Genomic DNA, 24857 nt, shown 5'->3' with positions numbered 1-24857 from the left:
CCCACTGCCTGTAACGTTTCTCCACCTATTGAAGTATCGGTCACCCCACTAAGTCTCACCAGAGAGAGAGTACTTCTGCATTCCCTTGGAATATCTGAGAGCTGTGGATCCAAACCTGTCTCTCCTGACTATCACAGCAAAGAAAAACTCAGTTAGAGAAGTTATTTTGTTAAAATATTTATTTTAGAAAGCCTATGATTTTGGACAGCTGCTTAGCAAAGCTCACAGTCCACATAGGTGTCTTCAGAAGATGAACTGCCCCTAAGAAAGCTACCATAAAAGAGGTATCTGCTTGCTTGCTTTCTTCCTGAAATAAGCTCAGACCACCATGAAGACCAGCTTCCAAGCAGCTACATATTGTGCTTAGGTATGATTTCCAAATTCATAAAATAAATAATAATAGAGCCTGTAACTCAATTATCTGTAATTTTTGTTGTTATTTTCCTCCCCTAGTCTTGTTCATTGTATCGAGTTAGTGCCAAGAAAAATCACGTTTTCCATGCTTTGAAGCATTAGAGGATAGTAAGATTTCTGCTGCCATAGGAATATGAACTCACATGAAAAAGAAACACAACAGGTAACAAAATACCACGTTCTGAACTGCCGTTGAACTACTGGTATCGGTGACTGTCAAGTCAATGCAGCCATCCCAGTCAAATCTGGGACCCATTCGTTCTGTTGGAGTCTATTTAGAGTTTCAAGCAATGGTCATGAAACCAAGAATTCCTTTGTGGGAGCTGCCTGATGTACTTCAGAAAGCAGTCCCCTGCTGTTGTCAGACATGATGCTGTCACAGCTGAGATGTTCTTCCATTTCATGCTCTGTCTTCTTGTTTGGGTTCCACAATAATCCTTCTGTGAGGCGTTTTCTTGCTGAGAGCAGGAGGAAAGGGTCCATCTTAGCATTAGGATAGCAATCAGTCAAGATCATTGTTATGCTGGGAGTGAGCCATCTTTTATCTCAAGAAGTTCATATGCCACTTGATGATCCCAACTCTTACTCCATATCACCTGCTGAACATAGTAGAAGGATTTGTGCTGCTTCGCCTCCAGAATACAACTCTACATATCTGTCATGCCATCTGAGGAGATGTGGGAGATCAAAGCTACCGATAGGATAAGCTATTATCATCCGGTCACATGAAGTAATTTGACAGTGATCATGATATTCAAAGTGTTAGCAGCACACTTGCATGAAAGCAGTATTTGTGTACTCCTACCGGGACAGCTAGCCAGCAGAGATTTTTTAGGGAAGCTCTGTATGACAGAACTTGGTTTCTAAAAGTCACATCAACTGTTTTACAGATACGAACATACTTGATAGAGTTCAGTGAAGGGCCACAAAGACAATTAAGGTACTGGAGCACTTGTCATACAAAGAGAAGCTGAGGGAACTGGGACTGCTTAGGTTGGAGAAGTAAATGCTCAATATGCATGACTATCTGATAGGAAAGCGTAAAACACAGGCAGACTCGGGACAAGAGGCAATGGGCACAAATTGGAAAAAAAGTACATTCAAATGAAATATAATTTTCCTTTATTTGTTTTCAGACTGAGTGTGAACAAACAGTGGAACAGGTTGCCCAGAGAGGCTGTAGAGTCTCCAGCCTCAGAGATATTCAAAACTTGACTGGACAGAGTAGTAAGCAACATGCTGTAATTGACGTTGCTGTCAGTAGAGGTCCTTTCCAAGCTCAATGATTCTGTGAAGCAGTAAAATCCTTATGGAGATGCACTTCTCTGGCACAGATTATCAAGTAAGATCCTCCAAGTGCTGTGATGAACCTGCTGAAGATCCACAAATCCCATAGCCAAACACTGCTTTCAATTTCCCTCAGCAGAACCCATTCACAGAGACACTAAGAATGAAAAGCTACTTGCTCTTACAAAAGCTGGAGGTTGATACATACTGTTCATATGTACAATCCACTTCTCCTTTGCTCCAGAATCCTGCACGTGTAGTATTTCATAGTTAGGGGGAAAAAATGTGTGCTGATAGTATAAAAAGGTGAGCAGTCTGCAAGACACAGATATACCGCACAGTTAGCAGTGATTGACTTTGTTACCAGCAACAGTGCAACATACATGTAGACAGCACATTTTAGGTAATATCTGTTTTCTAATTAGTAAATCTCATTTTCTAAAGTGTACTGTAAAATGAGCAGAATTTCTGAGAGTTTAGTCTGACCTTGCCCTCTGAGCAGTAAAGAATCATAGAATCATTAGGGTTGGAAAAGACTTCTGAGATCGTTAACACCAGCCACCAGCCACTGTGCCTGCTAAACCATGTCCCAAAGTGCCACACTACATATTTTTTTCAATGTGGCCAGGGATGGTGCCTCCACCACTTCCCTGGGCAGCCTGTTCTAAGGCTTCACCACTCTTTCAGTAAATAAATTTTTCCTAATATCCAGTCCAAACCTCTCCTGGCACAACTTGAGGCCGTTTCCTCTCATCCTATCACTTATTACTTGGGAGAAGAGACCACACCCACCTTGCTACAACCTTTCAGGTATTTGTAGAGAGTGATTCAGTCTTCCTTCAGCCTCTTTTTCTCCAAGCTAAACAACCCCAGTTCCTTCAGCTGCTCCTCATAAGACTTGTTCTCCAGACCCTTCACCAGTTTTGTTGTCTTTCTTTGCACTGGCTCCAATAGCTCAATGGCTCTCTTGTAGTGAGGGGCCCAAATCTGAACACAATATTTGAGGTGCAGCCTCACTAGTACCAAGTACAGGGGGAAGATCCCTTCCCTGGTCCTGCTGGCAACACTGTTTCTGATACAACCCAGGATGCTGCTGGCCTTCTTGGTCACCTGGGCACACTGTTGGCTCATGTTCAGTTGGCTGTTGACCAGCACCCCCAGGTCCTTTACCACCAGACAGCTTTCCAGCCACTCTTCCCTAAGCCTGTTGCTTTGCGTGGGGTTGCTGTGACCAAAGTGCAGGATCCACCACTTGGCCTTCTTAAGCCTCATATAATTTACCTGGGCCTATTGACCCAGCCTGTCCAGATCCCTCTGTAGATTCTCCCTACCCTCAAGCAGATCAACACTTCTGCCCAACTTGGTGTCAGCTGCAAACCTAGTAAGGGTGCAATCAATCCCCTCATCCAGATCATTGATAAATATATTAAAGAAGCCTAGAGCCCTGGGGAAAATCACTTGTGACCGGTCATCATCTGGATTTAGCTCCATTCACCACAGCTCTCTGAGCTCGGCCATCCAGCCTATTTTTCACCCAGTGAAGACTACACCTGTCCAAGAGTTGCCAGCTTCTCTAGGAGAATGCTGTTGGAAATGGTATCAAAGGCTTTATAAATTTCTAGGTAGACAACATCCACAGCCTTTCCCTCATCCACTAGGTGGATCACCTGCTCACAGAAGGAGATCAGGCTGGTCAAGCAGGACCTGCCTTTCAGGAACCTGGGCTGAATTGGCATGATCCTGTGGTTGTCCTGCACGTGCCTGGGGATCACACTCAGAATGAATCACTCCATAATCTTTCTTGGTAGTGAGGCCAGGCTGACAGGCCTGTAGTTTCCCAGATCTTCCTTCTAGCCCTTCTTCTGGATGGGTGTCACATTGGCAAGACTCCAGTCATCTGGCGCCTCCCCTATTGACCAGGACCACGGATAAACGATGGAAGCTGGCTTGGCAAGACCCTCTGTCAGCTCCCTCAGTACTCTTGGGTGGATCCCACCCAGTCCCATAAACTTGTGAGTGTCCAGGTGGTGTAGCAGGTCATTAACTGCTTTCTTTTGTATTATGAGGAGTTTATTCTGCTCTTCGTTCCTGTCTTCCAGCTCAGGGGGGCTGAATATCAAGGGGATAGCTTGTCTGACTAGTAAAGACTGAGGCAAAGAAGGCATTAAGTACCTCAGCCTTTTCCTCATCCTGGTAGCAATGTTCCACCCCACATCTAATACATGATGGAGATTCTCCTTGGCTGTCATTTTGTTATTGATGTATTTGTAAAAACCGTTTTTGTTATCTCTTACAATAGTGGTCAGATTGAGTTCTAGCTGGGCTTTTGCCTTCCTAATTTTCTCTCTGCATGACCTAATGAGATCCCCGTACTCTTCTTGAGTTGCCACTGCCTTCTTCCAAAAGTGGTAAACTCTCCCTTTTTTTTTCTTCCTGAGTCCCAGTGAAAGTTCCCTGTTCAGCCAGGCCAGTCATCTTCCCTATGGCACATGTGGACGGCCTGCTCTTGTGCCTTCAAGAAGCACATTCTTCTTTCTTGAAGAATGTCCAGCTTTCCTGGACCCCTTTGCCCTTCAAGACTGCTTCCCAAGGGACTCTCTCAACCAGTATCCTAAACATGCCAAAGTCTGCTCTCTGGGAAGTCCATGGCACTGGTTTTACTGACACACCCCCCCTCCTCCCTTACTTTGAGAACTCTATCATTTCATGGCCACTAAGCCCAAGGTGGCATCCAGCCACCACAACTCCCACCAGTCCTTTTCTGTTTGTAAAGAGCGGGTCAAGTGAGGCATCTCCCCTGACAGGCTCACTTACCAGCTGTATCAAAGAGTCATCCATCTTCCACACACTCCAGGAACCTCCTAGACTGTTTCCTCTCTGCTGTGTGGAATTTCCAGCAGAAGTCTAGTAAGTCGAAACCCCCCACAAGAATAATATCTAATGATTGGGAGAGTTATGCCAGCCGCTTCTACAATGCTTCATCTACCTCTTCTTCCTGGATGGGTAGTCAGTAACAAACTTCCAGCAGGATATCTGTTGGCCTCTCATCTCATCCTTACCCATAAGCACTTGACATTATCATCACAATGTTGAGCTCTATACAATCAAATGCCTCCCTAATATACAGTCTCCGTTCTCTCCCTGCCTCTCCTTCCTTGCCTATCCCTACGGAAGAGCTTATAGCCACCCATTGTAGCTCTCCAGTGATGAGAGTCATCCCGCCATGTCTCTGTGCTAAGTCATAGCTATCCTGCTGCACAATGGCTTCCAGTCCCTCTTCTTTGTGGTCCATGCTGTGTGCATCAGTGTAGATACACTTGAGCTGATTCCACGCCCAGCACTGGCACACTACCCTTTGGCTCGTCTCTAGTGAGATGGTTATAGCTCCTTCCCCCTTCAAACCTAGTTCATAGTCTTCTCAATAAGCAGGAACCCTTTTACCCCTTTGAGACAGCTGAACTCCATCTGCCACCAGCAGGTCTAGTGCCACATATACCTCCCCATGACCAAACGACCCCAAATTCTACTAATGGCACCAGCCTCTGAGCCATGTGTTAATCATGTGAGTTTTCCCATTCCTTTCAGTATTCTTTCCTGTCACTGACAGAACTGAGGAAAACCCTACCTGTGCTCCTGATCCTTCAACAAATCACCACAGTGCCTTTTTGATTGCTTTTGGACTTCTTTCTGCAACCTCACTGCTGCCAACCTCTAAAACCAATAGCGGGTAGTAATGTCTCTAACCTGGGCTCCAGGGAGGCAGCAGACTTCCCTGTGGGATGGATCTGGTTGGCATATTGGGCCCTCTGTTCCACTCAGAAGTGAGTTACTGAGAACAGTTGCCCTCCTTTCTTTCTTAACATAGGCAGTCATAATTTGTGGGGATGACTGGCTTGCCCTAGGCAACCCTCTGGATGGACCTTCACTTACATTCTCGTTTGCCCAGCCTTCAATTCCAGAGGACCGTATCTGTTGTGTAAGGGCAACTGAGAAGGTGAGGGAGGCTAGGAAGGCATTTGCCTGCCAAGCCAAGCAAGGACCAGTTTCCATTCTCCCTACTGTCTTCAGTTCCCTCCTTCTGATTGATGGCAAGAGGGTAGAGGATCCTCCGCTTCTTGCGGAGCCTCCATCTGCTGCCTTGGTCTCAACAATGGTAGAGTGTGACTCTACCAACCTCTTTCCCTCTCACACTCCCCGATACTCCTTAACCTTTCCATTTCCTCTTTTACCTTTGCTGCCAGGCTGGGCAGATCATTTACCTGGTTACACAGAAGGCAGCTGTTGTCTCTGCTGCTGAGGCACTCCCTGCAGCTGGAGACTTGGACAGCTGTATCCTTGTGTGAGAGTTCTGTCTGCGTCACCACATCCCTTCTAGTGATTGCCTTCAGGAAAGTAGAAACCATAGCCAGGTCCTCTTCTGGGAGGGTGCTAACCTCACACAGTTACCCCTCTAGAGACAGGAGGGGACTGCACTTTGCCTGAACACCTTCACTATGTTGAATACCTTCAACTGCTGTGCAAGATGCCACACCACATCCTTCTCATGCAGCACAATCTCCTTGCCCATCCTGTCTGCTGTGCTCCTGGGGCCTGCTCTTGGATGGGAGGGGGGTTGCCTGCCATCACTCCTGTTCCCACCCACAATAAGTCAGAGCTGCTGCTCACTTGCCGGGGAGCCCAACCTTTGTATGTGTGTGTACGCTAAAGAACCCTCTTTCTTCCTACATTTTTGTCAGTTTTGTTTTCCACAGTTTTGCTGCTTTAAGAAGAGTTCCCCAGCACAATTCCTCTGATCCAGAATCGTTTGCCTCAGTGGCTTCCAAGTGCATCTTGCCATTACATCTTATTAAACCACTGTCACATTTACCATTGACCTTTGTTAAATTACTATTTTATATCAATGAACTGTATTGCTGCTTCTCTCTTGCAAGTGAAGTGCATCACTCTTTCACTCCATCTGCAACACCCATTCTTTAAGTTCTATCAGCATTCCCTGCTGAAATAATCCCAAGAGAAGCCCTGTTTGTACAAGGTAATATCTTTGCTTTTAGTAACTCTGTCTTACTTTGCCAGTCTAGGTGAGCTATCAAATAATCTTGCCCTCTTATGATTCATAACTACAAGTTTATTCTGCTTTGGAGATGAAAATTTAAAGTTGTTCTTAAAATATTACACTTGGAAGATACAAAGTCTTCTACTACAAAGTTGCAGTCATAGTATTAGCTTTTAACATAGATTAGACAAAGTATATTATCAGCACAAATACATAATTTGCCTTCTTCCCTGCCCCCACCTCAACATCCATAGTCATCTGTGAGTCCAAAGATCACCACCTCCAAAAATTAAAGAATTGAATTGGTTTTGCACCAGAAGAGAATATATTTTCATTTCACAAAACTTCCATTTGTATAAATCAGAACTTGTTGCTTCAGGAAACTCTTGAATTCCTCAGTTTACCATGGAATGGTAATAGCACCAGCAGTACACTCCCTCCTTATGGTTCACTGAAATGGTTGTCAAGCATTGGAACAGGCTGCTCAAAGAAGTGGTTGAGTCATCATCCCTGGAGGTATTTAAAAGATGTGTAGGTATGACTCTTGGGAACATGGTTTAGTGGTGAGCTTGGCATTGTTAGATTTATGGTTGGACTCAATGATCTTAAAGGCCTTTTCCAACTAAACAATTCTGTTTGATTCTGTGTGCAAGACATCAGGTCCACTGGAAGTCTTCCTGGCTACCAGCCAGATACACTTAGTTTCTTGGTCCCTTCTCTCTTCAAAGTTCCCACTTATTAGATTGTGATGTAGGATTATATTTAAGGCATTATAACAGCCTTAACCAAAAGAACTCATTTCAATCAATGTATATCCATACTGAGGTGAAAAGAAAACAGTTCATTGGATTAAAAAAAATAGTTTTAGTGAAAGCTGTTGATTAGGGGCAAATTAAAAGGTAATTTCCTTAAAAATAGTTGCTAATGAGAAGTGAAGCACCTTAAGTTCATAGTTGCTAGAGAGGCAGACCTTTCCCACCACCACCTTTAACAAGGTCCACTTTAGAGTTGCTGGTCTCTGAATTTTGTGCTTTTTCAGTCCTTCTTTGCTTGACTTTTGAAGTCATTCAGGCTACTGTAGTTTCCAAAATAGTCCGCAAGAAGAAAATTTATTTTCACTGGTGTGACCCTAAAGTAGGGGAGTTGAAGAAGAGGTAAAAAACCAAAACAGACATCAGAAGAGTTGTGCAGTTTTATCACAGAATTAGTTTTACCTGGCTAGTACTGGTAAATACAGTATACTCTGGAATGTAGTACCACTGGTCCTCTCAAAATTACATCTATCGTATTCATTTGAGTTACTAGACAGATCAGCTTCCCAACCTGGCTACCAACAGAGTCAGAAGGGCATTAATGCTTGGGCAAGATACCAGATATGCGGCTGCTGAGAAGCAGGCCCAGCCCCTAAAGCCCACAGCCAAACTGCACTCCAACGGAGTCAGCCAGTCACAGTTAGACATTTCTGTCATTGCTCTATGGTCCAAGGGTAGGCTGAATCCCTACAAACAGCAACAAAAAAAGAAAACTCTGGAAATGTGGAGAACTCAATGAAAATTCACACCAAGTAGACACCTGGTTTGCACTTGTTATCAAAACATAGCTGAAATGTCCCTGGACAGAAAAGAGAGAGAGGAAAAGAAGGAAAGGAATAACTTACCATTTCAAAAATAACGCAAAAGAAGCAAAACGTGGTAGTATAAAAACTTCTTTGTTCTGCCGAATAGCAGTGATCATCTGCTCAGCCACATACTCAGGCTCCAAACTGGGAATCAGAGTTGGCCACCTGGAATAAAAGACATTCCTTACCATAATACAAATGGCTTTAGATTCACATTTTACACTGCGTAAGTCTCCATTTTGCAGTTATTCAAATAAAAGAAGAAACAATATCACAAATCCCAAGAACAACAGAACCTTCATTATGTTATGGGGTGAGTGGCCATTGTTATTTGCCCTTTGTACGATCTCTCATAAGACAAATCCATGTAGTCCTCATATTAAGACACACTAGGCTTTTATTCAGCTCCTAGATTTGTCATTATACAAGCATACAAGCAAAGCTATGCCACTGACTTCAGGAGGTGAACAGGGGTTTAGAAACCAGAGAGGACAACTGCATTTGGATTCTGCAGAGGAAAGGATGTCGATCATGTTTCATAGAATTAAAGAATGGAGTCATAGAATGCTTTGGGTTGTAAGGGACCCTTACAGCTCACCTAGTCCAACCCCCCTGCACGAACAGGAACAACTGTAACTAGATCAGGTTGCTCAGAACCTTGAATGTTTCCAGGGATGGGGACTCCACTACTTCCCCAGGCAACCTGTCCCAGAGTCTCACTACTCTCATTGTAAAAAATTCCATGTTTCAACTTAAATGAATAGTAAAGTACCAAAGGCTTTGCTATTTGGGTTGCCCAGTCACTGATTGGCACTGCTATCACCCATCTGACACCCTAAAAGACACCCAGAAAAAGCCTAGTTCTTCATGTTCATAAAGGAAATAGGAGTACATAATATGCTGTACATGAAAGTTGCATAAAAACCTCACAAGAGTTTGCTTACTTGTTGTTATAGCCATCAAACAATCCTGTGTTCATGGCTGAAGGACACACGATTGTAGTTTTAACACCAGTCTTTCCCATATCTCTTATCTCTAAATTAACTGATTCTGCAAAACCAATCGCTGCAAATTTACTTGCACAGTAATCTGTAAAATAAATCATTACCATTAAGCATTTTAATTTATTAATTAAACTTTACCAAACAGGTTCATTGAGACCTACTACTGAACGTGTACATCGGAGAGGTAACAGTTTTTGACAGAGAAGAAGGACAAAACTATGCTCTAGTAAGTAAACTAACTAGCCACAGTTTGGGGTTTTTTGGGGGGGTCTTTTTTTTGTTGTTTTTTTTTTTTTATTTTTACACAGTACACAATAGCAACACTATAGTATAGAAATGATAGATACACAGTACCTGCAGAAAATTACTGTTGAAAATAAAATACTTTACAGAGTAGGAACTGTTTTCAGGATTAGGTTACTATTATAATTTGCCTTTGATGCGATTCATTCCTTTACTTCCCCTCTCCTAAGTTAACTGTTGTTAGAGGCTGGCAGACAGAAGGTTTCTCAGCACATCCCTGTTATCACCTTTCCACTCTATACTGAATAGCAAATGAAATTACCTTTTCATGCCAGTCCTTATCTTTGAATCCATGCAACAGCTTCTTATGCATGAAATTCAAGCTTTCAAGACTCTCTAAGGTAGTTTCAACTTGAAACTCAGTTTGTCTCCATTATTACTGCCTTGAAGCTAGATTTTTCACTGTTATGTCACCTTATCTAATTTTCCTACCCCTTTACATATATCTTCCAGAAATGCTTCTGAATTTGCCCCAGACTCAACACTTTCTTTCCATCACTGTATGGGTCCTCTTAAAGAATGGCTGAGATGCAGAGAATATGAAATGAGATATCACAGCTCTGCCTCTCTACCACACCTGGATTGTAGTAATTCTTTGAGCTAGGGAAACCTCTACAGGACTCTGCCATACTAAATATCTTGCAGATAAACTTTAACATTGAAGTTCTCAGTTTCCAAAGTTCTATATGGCTTCTAGATCCCCTAACTGCCTTGGCAGTAAAACTTGTTTCACAGCACTGCCGGGCATCTGGGACACACTTTTGAAAGAAATGGTCTATTTAAGGTCAGCTGGTTTGAAAGAATGACCTATATGCAAAGATCCAGAAACTCAAACTTATAATTTTTTTTCCCCACGAGTATTGATTGCAGAGTTTTGTCTAAATGAACATTTAATACACTACCTGCAATATAACTGATTCCAGTCTGTCCTGCCATGCTTGACACACAAACCAAGTGCCCATGGTTAGAGGCCATCATTGCTGGGAGGAAGGCTTTGTAAGTCTGCAAGGTAAATCAGATTTTCAAGGTGGTGCTTTTAAAGAAGTTCTCCTTACAGTTTAAATAAGCTTCTCCCCACCTCCGATTACGGAGGAGAAGGGGAAACAAAAAAGAAAAAGAAGTTTCTTCGAACTCTAATCTGCTGCTACTAAGCTAGGACTTTCCAGGCCCCACCAGTACACTCTCTCCTCAACACCAAAGACAGATGGTAACTTGCTGAAAGTTAACAGCTATCTGAAGCTGTATCTTTAAGTTTCTTAGTCTAAAGCTCAGCACTGCAGTGTTTCAAATGAGAGTTGTGTTCACTGCAAATTTCTAAGAGCAAAAAATTGTATTTCATCTCTCTTTTATAGTAAATTCATTTATTCTTTGTGAATATATTTTTTAATGAAGAAACTGGAGCATGTTTTGATATCCTCTTTGCAACTCTTTATGATAAGAACACCACAGAGATGACCTGCCTTCCCTGGCAAGAAGAGAAAGCAAATTAAGTTACTCATTTTGGACAAGAGTCCTACTCATTAAGAGCAGTGCCTAAATATGTGATATCTCTTACTGAAACTACTGTAACCACAAAACACCTAGAACTAAGAGAACTGAAAACTCCTGTTACTAGAGCAGCAACTTTTAGGCTGGGCCTGCTTCATGTCAAGTAATATTGAGGGATTATAACATATAACTAGCTTTAGAATTTGGCAGATAATAAAATTCAGCTCTTGAGAGCATTTCTAAATATGAGGCAGTTTTGCTTCCACCCACCTACCCTAAATGTTCCCAAGCGATCCATTCTTCCACCCTTTCTTTATTTTACAGACTTACAGGCATAGAAAGTAATTTCTTGTATCATTTCTGACTGAACTCACAAGGGACTATTTATCCTTGCATGTTTTCCTCAGTTTCAAAAGGCAAAATTAACAGTGAAAGCAGGTTAAAAGAATGTTTTAGTATGTATATGCATAGTACAATTACCCAGAAGTGTGCCATTATGTTCACTTCCAGAGTTTTTTCCATAAGTGAATCTGGACAATCAAGAAACCTCTTCCCAGTTACAATACCAGCATTGTTGATTAGAATGGTAACGTCACCAACTTCTTTTTTAACCTAAAACAAAAAGCCTTAAGATATTGAGGAATAAATACAAAATATGCTTTTCAAGTTTTATACATGAAAGCCTAATAAACAACAATATTGAACATTTCAACTAAGTTGAACTTATTATGCTTGTTACAGATCCAAATGCCTCAGGTTCTTGCACATTCTCACCTAACACCTTTTTAGATCTGAGCTTACCACTGGACTTTGGAGGTATGGAGCCCAACAGCCTCACACAAGTTTCTGCTTTCAGCACCTGCGGTTCCTACTGCAACTGTTCCAGGTAAGCTCTCTGCAATAGAGATTTAACTAACACAACATATAATTTGCTACAGTAAACCCATTTTAAAACAAACAAACAATACTGTTTATAGGGCCATTTCTATGCCATGCAATGAGACACAGTACATAGATCTGTAGGTGAGCTCACCAGAACCAGGTACACCAAATCTCTGTGAGGGCTGCAATATCTGAACTTTCACTGGTGAGGTTCCTTACATTACACTAAAATGCTCTTGTGTTTCCCACAGGGCAGCTTGAGCACAGAAGTAGTGCTGCCATACTACTTGAAGGCTGAAGCCAGCTTGCACTGTGCTCGAGTCTTTTAATGTGCAGAAGGAAAACTGGATTCCCTATTGCTAGCATTAGTTTCCTGCATCCCAACAGTTGAAGGATTCATCTTTCCCACTGGACAGGGCAGCAGCTATTTAGTAGCATCTTACTATTTCAGATATCTCAAGATTCTTCATGCTGTTTTACCCATGTTCCACTTCTCTTGACTGTGACTGTTAAAGACTGACATGTATTACACAGCAGTTCTTCACTAGTGGTAACTTTTGCATTCTACAGCATGCACATTAAGCCAGACTTCCCTACAGCTTTCTGCAGGAGCAGATGGAGTTTTCTGTCCTTGTTTTGTTGGAGTTAGAACGGCCAGTCACTTTTGATAAGAATTATTCCTCATATGCATAGACAGTAACAAAGACCACCTATAAAATTAATTTTCTCCTTTTTATTTATTCAAGTATCTTGACTGCTTCAAGCAGCTTGTCAGGAACTAAAGAGCTTATCTTACCAAGCAATAGGATATTATTCTACTTATTAACCTGAGCATGTACACCTCATCACAAGTTAAAAATAGAATGCAGAGACATAAATGTAATCATTAGCATATGATACTTTAATACTGCCTCATATCTAGCAATTCTGGATGCTTGGCTCAGTACTCTAAATCTACCCTCTAGAGTAAATAAATACCTGAATAAGTGGTCATGTTTCTTCTGTGCGAAAACAGGCAGAGGTGGGGTATGTGGTATATACAGTTTATAACTTAGTGACTGGAGCATTCAGGTTAAATAGGAGAAAGGGAAGAAGAATAGAAACTTTATCATCCCATTTCTAACTAGTGGCAAAAACTTGAAATACCTCTTCCTTTACGATTTGTTTCTATCTATTCATTCACCCTTCAGATGGAAATCAAAGCAGATTTGAGTGCCTTCTTGCAACACAGACAAATAATTCCAGCTTTACAACACCTATGTGAATGCTGCTCCCTTTCTAACTAGACGTGGCTGCTCTTTTCTCAGCAAATTGGCTGTGTTAATTCCCTTCTCCTCTCAGCATTCCCCTGCATGACCAAAATGAGAGACTCAGTCCAGGCACCCACACTCTGACTTGAGGCCAAGCACAGTAGGCTTTTACTGAGCCTTGTCCCTATCTATTGTTGTTGGTGGTGGGTGGATAATGTCAACTTTCCAGAGCTCTAAACCTCTTCATTTCTGCAATGCAGGAAAGTATGTTCCAGGTGTTTGTTTTAGGCCTAGGTAAGGCAAGCATTATGCCAACAGCTGATCTCATTAAGCATCTTTTTCAGGTATAAACACTTTTTTCTATTTGTTTCTGCATTTATATTTATGCTTTTATATTCAATTATATTATATTGCAATTCCCACAAATCCCAAACAGCATCCCAAAAGGTCTGCTATCCAAGAACCACAAATCCTCCTGTAACTGCCTGCAAGAGGTAGAAGAAAGTACTGGATGTTTTATAAGCACCATGAAATACAGCCAGGAAATGTGCTTTTACTGTTGCTTCTCTGCACAGGAAAGAAGCTTCTCAGAAAAGTGGAAAACTGGCTGCAAACAGTCATCTTTACTAACAAGTAAGAAAAAACAGTGGACAAGCAGAAAAGCACCACACGAGAGAGATCTTGAAAGTAAATATGAGCCCAGATGCAATTTTGCAGCCTGATAATGAGGAAAAGGCTTCCGTTTCCTTGCAAGTATCAAGCTGCATAGAATTAATGCCCATTTCCAAAGCCCTATATTCTTAAAGTTTAACCTGAACTTGAGGGAGGAAGGTATAGGTCGGAAAAGGCCACATGCCTTTTGAGGTTGGGTACTTCTAGAACAGGAACACTGGAAACAAATTTTAAGCTCGACATAGCTCGATAGCCAAAAGCTGTCTTTCATTCTGTTGGTACAGGAAAGCAACAGGGACACCCCACCTGCAGGGCTTTTTTGTTTTCTTCCTACTGAAGTGACTTTTTCCTGGTCTCTGTGTGCAGATGAAGTACCAGAAGCAGATCATAGATATTTATGGTTCACATACCTTTCATTTTGGCTTTCAGATTGTTTTAATAGGCACAAAGTTTTGAACCATATCCTGCCCTGCCTGTATGAATTTACTTTTCTATAGTTTTGCAAAACTCCAAGTCATTATGTGATGCTGAATAACCCTGGGTGAGGGACAGAGGACAGAACAAACCTGGAACCGTGCTGCTTCATCTTGCAAAGGCTGACACTGCATACTATAAGCCAAAGTCTACTACACCACATTAAATAAACAGTGGCACTAAACACTGAATACTAAAGTCCTTTTGTCACTAATAACATGGGAAAGTTGCCAGCATGGTGCAATGTCAGTTGTCAGGAGAACATGACATTCGTGAAATAACAGTAGTAGGGTATTTTCTTTTATGTGGATCAAAAAGAGATTAGTGGATCAGATGTTAGTAAACTGCTGACAGAAGATTATAAGCAAGGGATCATGCACAGAGACCCCCTTACCACTTCTTAACTCCTGTCTGCCTCTCTTTTTGCCATCCCTAACCTGTGTCACACGCATCTCTACACCCTCATCTTTTTCTGTTTGGTAGAAAGGTTCTGCTGCTGCTTTTCTCCATGGGACTGAAGTGCTAACTCTCAAATCCTCAAAACTGAAGGTTAGTTTCGATCTTCATTGCAATGTCCTTCACAATACAATACTCCCTCCTCCTCCACTCCTCCCACTTCAATAGGAACCACAGTTAACACACCTGTAGTGAGACACATGCAACTGCTCTGTGGGGGTGGCAGATGTGCAACTCAGCTGGCATTAACAGAGATGGCAAGGGGGACTAAGGGTGATCAGCATTACCAAAGTACAAACCCAATAGTACCAGCCTTTAGCAAGCTGCAAGTGATGCACAACCTTCACATATCAGAAAGATGTTCTCATCATTTTTGCACAGATAGATAGAAAAATGTAGAAGACTAGAGAACATTATTTCAGCCAACAGATTGTTCCTGAAGACAGCTGAACTTTTTTTTTTTTTTAAGGAATTAATCCTCAGGCAAACACTCACTGTGGAAACTTTCTAGTCCAACAGTTAAGTTTAGCAACATTTTAAGCAAATAAGAACAGGTTGTTATAATGGAAACTGTTAGGCAATTTTAGCTTTTGGCAATTCTACTAGTCTGCCCAAAATATCTAACCATGTGCTATATTTACAAAGCTCTTCAGAAAGGAAAGTAAGAAATATTTAGGACACCAAGATATATTTATTAATTCTGATAAAGAGCCTGTAAAAATCTATTCACAGCCATGGAATTATTTGAGAATTGCTTAAGCATTTAATCCTTTTTAAAAATATATGATCTTTAAGGTTTGCTTGAAACATTGCTTTAGTTTCAATAAATAAATTTTCTGCACTTCACCAGCAAGTTGAAATTAGCTACTGAAAACAAGAATCAGCTCTTTAAGGGAACAGAGGTACAGAAGTCCACTCTAAAACCCAATATTCTTAACATAGGTAGCATGTACAATACATTCTGAATGAATCAACTTTAATATCTTACTTTGAAGTCACTAAAACTTATCATACACACATGCATGCAATCATCTTAGAACGGCGTCAACATCACAAATAAGTTACTTTACCCGATCAGCTACTCTGTAGACATCCTGCCTTTTGCTACAATCACAGATGTAATAGTGTACTCTTGCTGTTCCTTCTTCTGTGATCAGTTGCTTTGTCTCCTTAAGTCCCTCTTCATTGATGTCCCAGAGAACCACTATTGCTCCGAGCCTGGCAAACTTTAAAGATAACTGTCTTCCAAGACCACTTCCAGCTCCTGTTATTAATACTATTTCACCACTAACATTCTTCTTCCGTCTAGGCACAACCAAGAACACCAGCCACTCCAGAAAATAATAAACAAAAAGTACAATGAATTGGAGCGTTTCCAGGTAGAAGTTCATCTTGAAACTATTTCTTCATATACCTGATAAAAGAAAACATTAAGCAGATAGAACAAACCATAAAGAGAGAAAATGCAAACATCAATATTTCAAAATTGAAAAGCATTTTCAGATCCATTCCAAGTATTTTCTCTAGCCTGCTTCTGAGTGTTGTTTCAAAAATAAAATGCAGGCTTAAATCTGCATCTCTCACCTATTTCTCCTGTTTCTGTATCATCTCCAGGTTGTTCCTACTTCCAGAACTCAGCACAGAACTGATTTACCATTTGGCAGAGGCAGGAAACACCTGCCCTCATCTGCTTTAGAAATTCCCCACCCCTCATGACGTGGGTTTCCATCTCTGCTCTGACAGAACATGGACTCAAAAACTAAAGTAAAAAAAGTGATAGTTACCCTTAGAGCATATTAAGGAGAAATGCATGACAATCACAATTAAAAACTTATGGCCTGACCAAAACAACTTTGGTACTCACAAGCTGGTACTTTAGATCAGAAAAAGGAATTCCTTTTAGGACCATGACTTTTGTTTTTGCTTTGTAGGCACTCCTTGTCATCAAGGAACAATACGCAGACCAAGTCACAGTTTGAACCCTGCTGAAAACCTGCCAGCATTGGGAGCTTCAGAATACAAAATGATTACAAATCTTTAGCGTGCACCAGGTAAATTACTGGCTTCCTCTGCTTTTGCAGAGTGTATTGTTTAGGAATGCATTGCAAAGCTGTTGACTTTCTTCTTTTCACCTTCCTGCAGTAAGCAAATGTCACTGGCTTGAATCTTACTCTCTCAGGTATGCTTTTAACTTCACAGTCTGTACTCATCGCAATAATGCTGACACCAAGCAGACACTTAAGTCCCTGCAGGAACGCTATTTATTTCCCAGAATACAAATGCTATGCGAGAAATGCACCCTTGGTCATAGCAGGTTTTAATTTTTGACTAACTATGGTTGGAAGGATTAATATCTTCCTTCTCAGCTAAAGGTAGATTGCCCTGGTGCTTACACATCAACCTTTAGCACTACATGCCCAGCATGATCACATCTCATTACACTGCTATCTATGCATACACGTAATCGTGTTTGACAAGTGCCAAGAGATAAGTCACTTAGATCTCTGCTACTCTGGGCAAAGATCATGAAATTTAGCATGTGAGCACACACGTGTTATCATGAGTTTCAGGTTTTGTACATTGGAAATAGAGCCAGTCCTGAAAAGCGGTAGGCCACTGCCAGAACATAGCAAGTTATTTCAGAAAGTTTTCTTGCAGAAACATTAGGACATCTTAAAACTACTCCAGTAACAGAAAAAACATTAGTCAAACACATAGTGGATAAGGAAACAAGTTCCTTTTGTCTAAAGAAGTCAAGCCTTAGGGTGAATGTTTGCTGTTGTTCATTCCCTTTAAAATGCAATAAAGTGTGTGAAGAGGTTCTGACATAGATGAGAGGCAGTAATATCAATAAGAAATGGAAAAAATATCAAAACGGCACAGGAACATTTTTCTAGAGCCTGTATTGACATCTCCTGAGGCAGACTCGCATAGCTGTAGAGCTACTATAGATATAAGCAAATTGAGTTATACCTGAAAGTGTCAGTAAATTTCATGTACATTAGAAAAACAGCAAGTTTTTGTAAACAAATTCTTTGCTTGGTCTAAAACAGAATCAAGAAATCTTTAAAATAAATGCTGTTGCAGAATTTAACGTGATTACACTAACTTAATTCACTTAATGTAACATTTGCCATTTGCATGAAAGGAGATTGCTGTCTCTGGAGTAGAAAAGAATGTTATAGTTAATCCCTATGGAAAAATAAGCAGGGCAAATGCCTTCAAAGTATAATACACGATTTGACCTAAACCCAGTTTAGAACTTATCCCAGTAGTTTATTAAGCAAAATAATCATGTATTGGGCTTGCAGAGGACAGAGGCACATTAGATCTTAGAGAAGTTATGGTCTTTCTCTTACGGAAGTAGAGTTGTTTCAGGCAAATAGACCACAGGAGACTCTCTGTTAGAAAACCAGCTCTACATCCATCAGCCAGATGCTTAATTTCCGTGACGTTTATCTCACCTAACCCAGCTTTGACTGGGCTGAGAGTCCTCCACACTCACTAACTCACTGCATTAGTACTGCTAATTACACCAGCTACTGTAACCAAACATATCCCTGCAGACAATCAAATCAGTCAACACAATTGGCTGGTTTTGGTTTCTCAACTAGAGGGAGCGTGGATCTATTTATAAGTGACTTAGCCAAGGGCACCTTTGGTACACAGAATTTCATATCCCTTTGGATGCCATGGACTGTTTTTATTTTTTAACATGCCTGCATGCACACAAGCATAAGCATGCAGGGCTTTTATACTGTAGTGAAGCATTAGAGATTTTACAACAGCTTATCAGACAGATTTCAAGCGCAGACAACTTTGCCAGCTTTATTGGCACATGCCCCATCCCTGGAGGTGTTCAAGGCCAGGTTGGATGGGGCCTTGGGCAGCCTGATCTAGTGGGACATGTCCCTGCCCATCACAGGGGGGTTGAAACGAGGTGATCTTTAAGGTCCCTTCTAACCCAAACAATTCTATGATTCTAGTTGCCAACGCTCTCAGCCAAGTGGCTTGTGCAGGCTGTCAGTGCCCACAAAACACTGGGACAGAACTGAAGCCAGCATCGGCAGTGCCAAACACCTCTGCTAGCCTAAGAGATTAAAGGTTAATCACACAATCAACTGAGCAGAGTTAAGCAAGCACAAATTCGCTCACTGCATATGGAGGGCTGTGACACCCCAGAACCATAGCAGCCAAGACAGTCCAAGGACTGGGAAGCAACAACACCTTCCTCCCCACCTGGGAGATGCTGGAACACCTCACTCTCCCTTGGCACACCTCACCTGCTAATGCAATTAGAATCATAGTATAGGTTGGGTTGGAAAGGACCTTAGAGATCATCCAGTCCCAACCCCCCTGCCATGGGCAGGGGCACCTCCCACTAGATCAGGCTGCCCAAGGCCCCATCCAACCTGGCCTTGAACACCTCCAGGGATGGGGCAGCCACAAACTTCCCTGGGCAACCTGTGCCAGTGCCTCACCATCCTCATGGTGAAGAAATTCCTCCTTATGTCCAGTCTAAATCTGCCCCTCTCCAGTTTATACCCGTTCCCCCTCGTCCTGTCACCTAAAGCCTTTACGAACAGCCCCTCTCCAGCTTTCTCGTAGCCTCTTCAGGTACTGGAAGGTCGCTATAAAGTCTCCTCGGAGCCTTCTCCTCTCCAGGCTGAACAACCCCAGCTCTCTCAGCCTGTCCTCGGATGGGATTAGCGCAATAAAACCTCCCCACGGTCAGTTTTCGGTTGCGGTGACCAACTCGGCGCCCTCTCTCAGACCGGGAGAGAAAAAGCCCCATGGCTTAGGTGTGTTCTCGCCGGCCCGGGACCCAGCGACACGCACCCCATCCCGGACACCCATCCCCCAGCACACGCCCAGCCCGTCACACCGGGATACCGCGGCCGTCGGTACCTACCGGGATGAAAGACAGAGAGAGCAGTGGCCGAGGAGGAGAGCGGGGAGCACCCACCGCAGTGCTGCGGGGCGGCGCAGCTTCTATCCCGGCATCCCGGGGGCGGGGCGCAAGGAAGCGCGCCCGAGGGGCGGCTGCCGCTGCTCCGCCCGAGGGATGAGCTCCGGCGGGGCCGGGGGAGCGGGCGGGGCTCGGGATGGGAGCGGCGCCGCGACCTGCGGGGAGGAGAGAGCGCTCGGACCCCCGGGCTGCGGCTGGGAGGGCAGAGCACGGGGCTCCAGGAGCATCTCCCCCCCGCTCCAATCTGCTCGGAAAAGACGCGGTATCAATAATGTGCTTTTGATATTTGTGAGGGAAGAAATGACTTCTCTTGGAGAGGTGACGGAGAGGGTGAATTTCGTGTGTCTGGGCTAGATCTGTGCTGTAGGGCTGATGCAAGAACTAGGTGGGATACGGGAGGGAGAAGGGAGGGCGAAGGGAAACGGGAGGGAGAAGGGAGAAGGGAGAAGGGAAACGGGTGTGGGTGCTGGAGGGGGTACTGAGGGAGAAGGAGTTGTCGGTTTTGGCCATGTAGGAAGTTTGGAGAAACCTGTTGGGCAGTCGTGGGCTTTGGGATGTGTAGGATTTAGGGGAGCCCGTGTTGCTACGCTTGAGGTGGTTGTGGCTCTGAGTTAAGAGACCTGCACCTGCAGGGCCAAGCCTGCTGGAAGCTGTGCTGCACGGAAAGGGTTTCCTTGGGGTGAATGTGGCTCTTCCAGAGTGGTGTCCTTTCAAGGGAATGAACAAAACTTGAGCTTGCAAGATGTGTTCCAGCTGTAGTCAGAATAGAGCCTTGACTTGGCTAATTTAGCAAAGTGCTTTTTGTTTACTGCCATAGATACTTTTGTCCCTCAGAGCAGCATTGTTTTGGATTTTTTTTAACCTTTTTAACCTTATGCTTGTCCTTAGGCAGTGGAACTCCGATACTGTCAGGCGCGGAACGTTCACAACTTCAAGGAAAATCCATATGAGAAGATGATTAGTACCGCCAGAAAAAGTGTGACTGAAGGTATTTGCTTGGCTCGGAGATCATCAATATACCTCCTTTCCAGACTAGTGTGTCTGTGTTGCTGTTATGCTTCTGTAGGAGAACACAACTTTCTGAATGTTACTTTCTTCTGATGAAGTAAGCAAACACTTGCTTACGAAATATTATACTTAGTATACTGCAAAATAAAGAATACGAAACAACAATTCATCATGTAAGCTTCTTTTGGCAGCTTAAAAATCACAGAATCACAGAATCACAGAATCACAAGGTTGGAAAGGACCCATTGGATCATCGAGTCCAACCATTCCTAACACTCCCTAAACCATGTCCCTAAGCACTTCATCCACCCGTTCCTTAAACACCTCCAGGGAAGGCGACTCGACCACCTCCCTGGGCAGCCTGTTCCAGTAGCCAATGACTCTTACTGTGAAGAATTTTTTTCTGATATCCAACCTGAACCTCCCCTGACGGAGCTTCAGGCCATTCCCTCTAGTCCTATCCCCTGTCACTTGGGAGAAGAGGCCAGCTCCCTCCTCTCCACAACCTCCTTTCAGGTAGTTGTAGAGAGTAATAAGGTCTCCCCTCAGCCTCCTCTTCTCCAGGCTAAACAACCCCAGCTCTCTCAGCCGCTCCTCATAAGACTTGTTCTCCAGCCCCCTCACCAGCTTTGTTGCTCTTCTCTGGACACGCTCCAGAGCCTCAACATCCTTCTTGTGGTGAGGGGTCCAGAACTGAACACAGTATTCAAGGTGCGGTCTCACCAGTGCTGAGTACAGAGGGAGAATAACCTCCCTGGACCTGCTGGTGACCCCATTTCTGATACAAGCCAAGATGCCGTTGGCCTTCTTGGCCACCTGGGCACACTGCTGGCTCATGTTCAGTCGGCTGTCAACCAGCACCCCCAGGTCCTTCTCTTCCATGCAGCTCTCCAGCCATTCTTCCCCCAGTCTGTAGCGCTGCATAGGGTTGTTGTGCCCCAAGTGCAGGACCCGGCACTTGGCCTTGTTAAACCTCATCCCACTGGTCTCGGCCCAGCAGTCCAGCCTGTTCAGATCCCTTTGCAGAGCCTCCCTACCCTCCAGCAGATCGACACTTCCTCCCAGCTTAGTGTCATCTGCAAACTTGCTAAGGGTGCACTCAATGCCTTCATCCAGGTCATTGATAAAGACATTGAACAGAGCTGGACCCAGTACTGAGCCCTGAGGAACCTCACTTGTGACTGGCCTCCAGCTGGAGTTAACTCCATTGACCACCACTCTCTGGGCCCGGCCATCCAACCAGTTTTCAACCCAGGAGAGTGTGCGCCTGTCCAGGCCAGAGGCTGACAGTTTCTGCAGCAGAATGCTGTGAGAAACTGTGTCAAAGGCTTTACTGAAGTCCAAGAAGACTACATCCACAGCCCTTCCCCCATCCAGTAGTTGAGTGATTTTGTCATAGAAGGTGATCAGGTTAGTTTGGCAAGATCTGCCTTTTGTAAACCCATGTTGACTGGGCCTGATCACCCGGTTCTCTTGCATGTGCTTCATGATAGCACTCAAGATTACCTGTTCCATGACTTTCCCTGGCACTGAGGTGAGACTGACAGGCCTGTAGTTCACTGGATCCTCTCTGCAACCCTTCTTGTATATGGGCACAACATCAGCCAGCCTCCAGTCTAGTGGAACTTCCCCAGTCAGCCAGGACCTCTGGAAGATGGTGGATAGGGGTTTGGAAAGGACATCTGCCAGTTCCTTCAATATTCTTGGGTGGATCCCATCCGGCCCCATAGACTTGTGGGCGTCTAGCTGGGCAAGCAAGTCTCTAACCGCCTCCTCTTGGATCACGGGAGCCTCAATCTGCCCCTCTAACTCTTGGATTTGTAAACAGAAGGAACAACTTTCTTTGCTATTAAAGACTGAGGCGAAGAAGGCATTAAGTACCTCAGCCTTGTCCTTATCCCCTGTCACTGTTATTCCTTCTGCATCCACTAGAGACTGGATATTCTCCCTCGTCCTCCTTTTCCTGTTAATGTACTTGTAGAAAGACTTTTTGTTGTCTTTCACAGACTTAGCGAGTTTTAATTCTAGTTGGGCCTTGGCCCTCCTGATTTTTTCCCTGCACGATCTCACTTCGTCCCTGTAGTCCACCCAAGATGCCTGTCCTTTCCTCCAGAGCACATAGAGCTTCTTCTTCTTATTGACGCATCTTGAGATCTCCCTGCTCCACCAAGCTGGCTTTTCCCCCCGCCGGCTCCTTTTCCGGAACACAGGGATGGCCTGCTCTTGAGCTGCTAGGATCTGTCGTTTGATTCATTAATCTCCAAAGAAATTTTGAAAACAAAATTCTAAGGAGAAAGAATGGAGAGAACAGTTGCAATACATGCTGACGAGAGAGCAGTTTACTTTACTCGCTTGATTGCCTTTGAACAAATGACTCCCCATAGTAAAAAAAAAAGAAAGCAGAGTTTGAAAGGTGCTGTGCCTTTTAACGAAATACTTTTCTTGCTCCTCCTGCACATTCTATTTAAAGTATTCTTGAAAGAGGTCAAGAGGTCTTTTCTTTCAGGTACAAAATTTTGGGTCAGAGTCTAGGCTTTTGACTATAGACTCTGTTTTGGCCTCAAGAACCTTCACAGAAGAGAAATTAACCACTGGATTAGAATATTTTTGTGAGAGGCAATGTGTAATTGTATTAATATTGTAAATCCCAGAGACCGGCGATAGTCAAACAGTGACCCTGGTGAAATTTGAGTTTGGCTGCTGTTTTCTTTTTGTGGACTGAATTATTTACAGTGGCTCATTAAAACAAGGAAATGTAAAAAAATCCAATTAATTTAATTTTCAAAAAGGTTTAAATAAAATACGTGCTTTGTAGTAATACTTGGAAATTAATAACTTATAACATGGAGACTGACCTTATGATTGGAGCTGGAGGCTAGAAAGTGGGAGACCTGTCTCCTTTCCCCACCTTGTACAAAGATTTCCTGTGAGTAATAAACTCACTGAATAAAACTTGATGAAATAAAACTCACTAAATGGCTCGAGTTTACTTGTCTGTATGATGAAAGACTAAAATGAACCTTAAAGATACCCTTTTTAAGACTGTCAGATTAGCGTCTTCCACACTCTGGTGTCAGAGAAGACCCAAGTGGAATTGTTACCCTCAATTCAAGTCCAGAAATGGATCTACCCTAATTTGTATTAGATGATGATGTCCCCCTCTTGCCATGTTATTTTTGGACCAATTCGTGAGTGCTGACAAAACCCCGGGAGTGCTGAACTGGGACTGGTGTTGTTTGTATGTTTTGTGTGACTTCATGCTGGATGTTTTCAAAGGAACCCAAGGTCGTTCAAGTCATATGAACAAGTTTGAGGAACTTGTTCTCACGTTTCCTTGTCTTTGGTGCTTGAGCTGTGTAAGTGTACTGCTAGTCTGTAGCTGTAGTGCACTGTATATTGGGCTACCTTAATTTCCAGAAAGCTCTTGGCATTTGTTTTTGGGTAGATATTGTCATCTCTAATGGAACAGTGTTACTGCTAGCACACTAAATTGCTATTTATCCTTCATGTAAATCTGTGGGAGACTCTTTATTACATGACCTCGCTTTACCACCATTTAATCATGATTATGAATGTGTCACAACAATGCGGATAAAGTAAATAAAGAGTAAGAGTTGTCTAAGCTGCATCAATGCAACTGCATGGTGACTATGCTTTAGAATAGCAACAGCCTGGCTTGCTGTTAGAGCAATACTCTCTTAAAAGCTTTCTCATATTTTGTTTTTAATTTCTATCAGAGGGCTCAAAATATGCTAAATATTTTGACATTAAAGCATTAATTACCCTCTCACGTACCCTAGCTGCTGAAGTGGAATAGTGTAATATGCTCGTAAACAGTCTGACCTTTCTCCTTTTGACTGGCAAGAAGTAGGAAAGGAAGTACAGGCGATACCACTGGTACTGATGTACAGTCATTCACTTTATATGCCCGTGGTGAAACTTATAGAATCCTAATAAATTTCCAGTGGCAGCGTCAGCT

The 24857-nt window shown here is 43.1% G+C and overlaps 1 protein-coding gene across 2 annotated transcripts; it reads right to left on the bottom strand.

Moving 5' to 3' along the window:
* Positions 1-1519: 1519 nt before the first annotated feature.
* On the bottom strand, positions 1520-20154 carry LOC104067677 (epidermal retinol dehydrogenase 2). 2 transcript variants are annotated; one of them, XM_054057138.1, is made up of 7 exons: positions 19814-20154; positions 15972-16315; positions 11648-11779; positions 10582-10681; positions 9317-9461; positions 8412-8537; positions 1520-7883 (listed from the first exon to the last, which is right to left on the bottom strand). In XM_054057138.1, exons 2-7 carry the CDS (start codon positions 16290-16292, stop codon positions 7790-7792), a joined length of 918 nt encoding a protein of 305 aa, XP_053913113.1. In that variant the 5' UTR covers positions 16293-16315; positions 19814-20154; the 3' UTR covers positions 1520-7789. The 2 variants fall into 2 exon arrangements, with proteins under 2 accessions (XP_053913113.1, XP_053913114.1); XM_054057139.1 differs by lacking the exon at positions 19814-20154 and adding an exon at positions 16486-16808.
* Positions 20155-24857: the final 4703 nt, after the last annotated feature.

The sequence above is a fragment of the Cuculus canorus genome, chromosome 2 (assembly GCF_017976375.1).
Source record: "Cuculus canorus isolate bCucCan1 chromosome 2, bCucCan1.pri, whole genome shotgun sequence".
Taxonomy (NCBI): Eukaryota; Metazoa; Chordata; class Aves; order Cuculiformes; family Cuculidae; genus Cuculus; species Cuculus canorus.
This window is presented reverse-complemented; position numbering and strand designations above follow the sequence as displayed.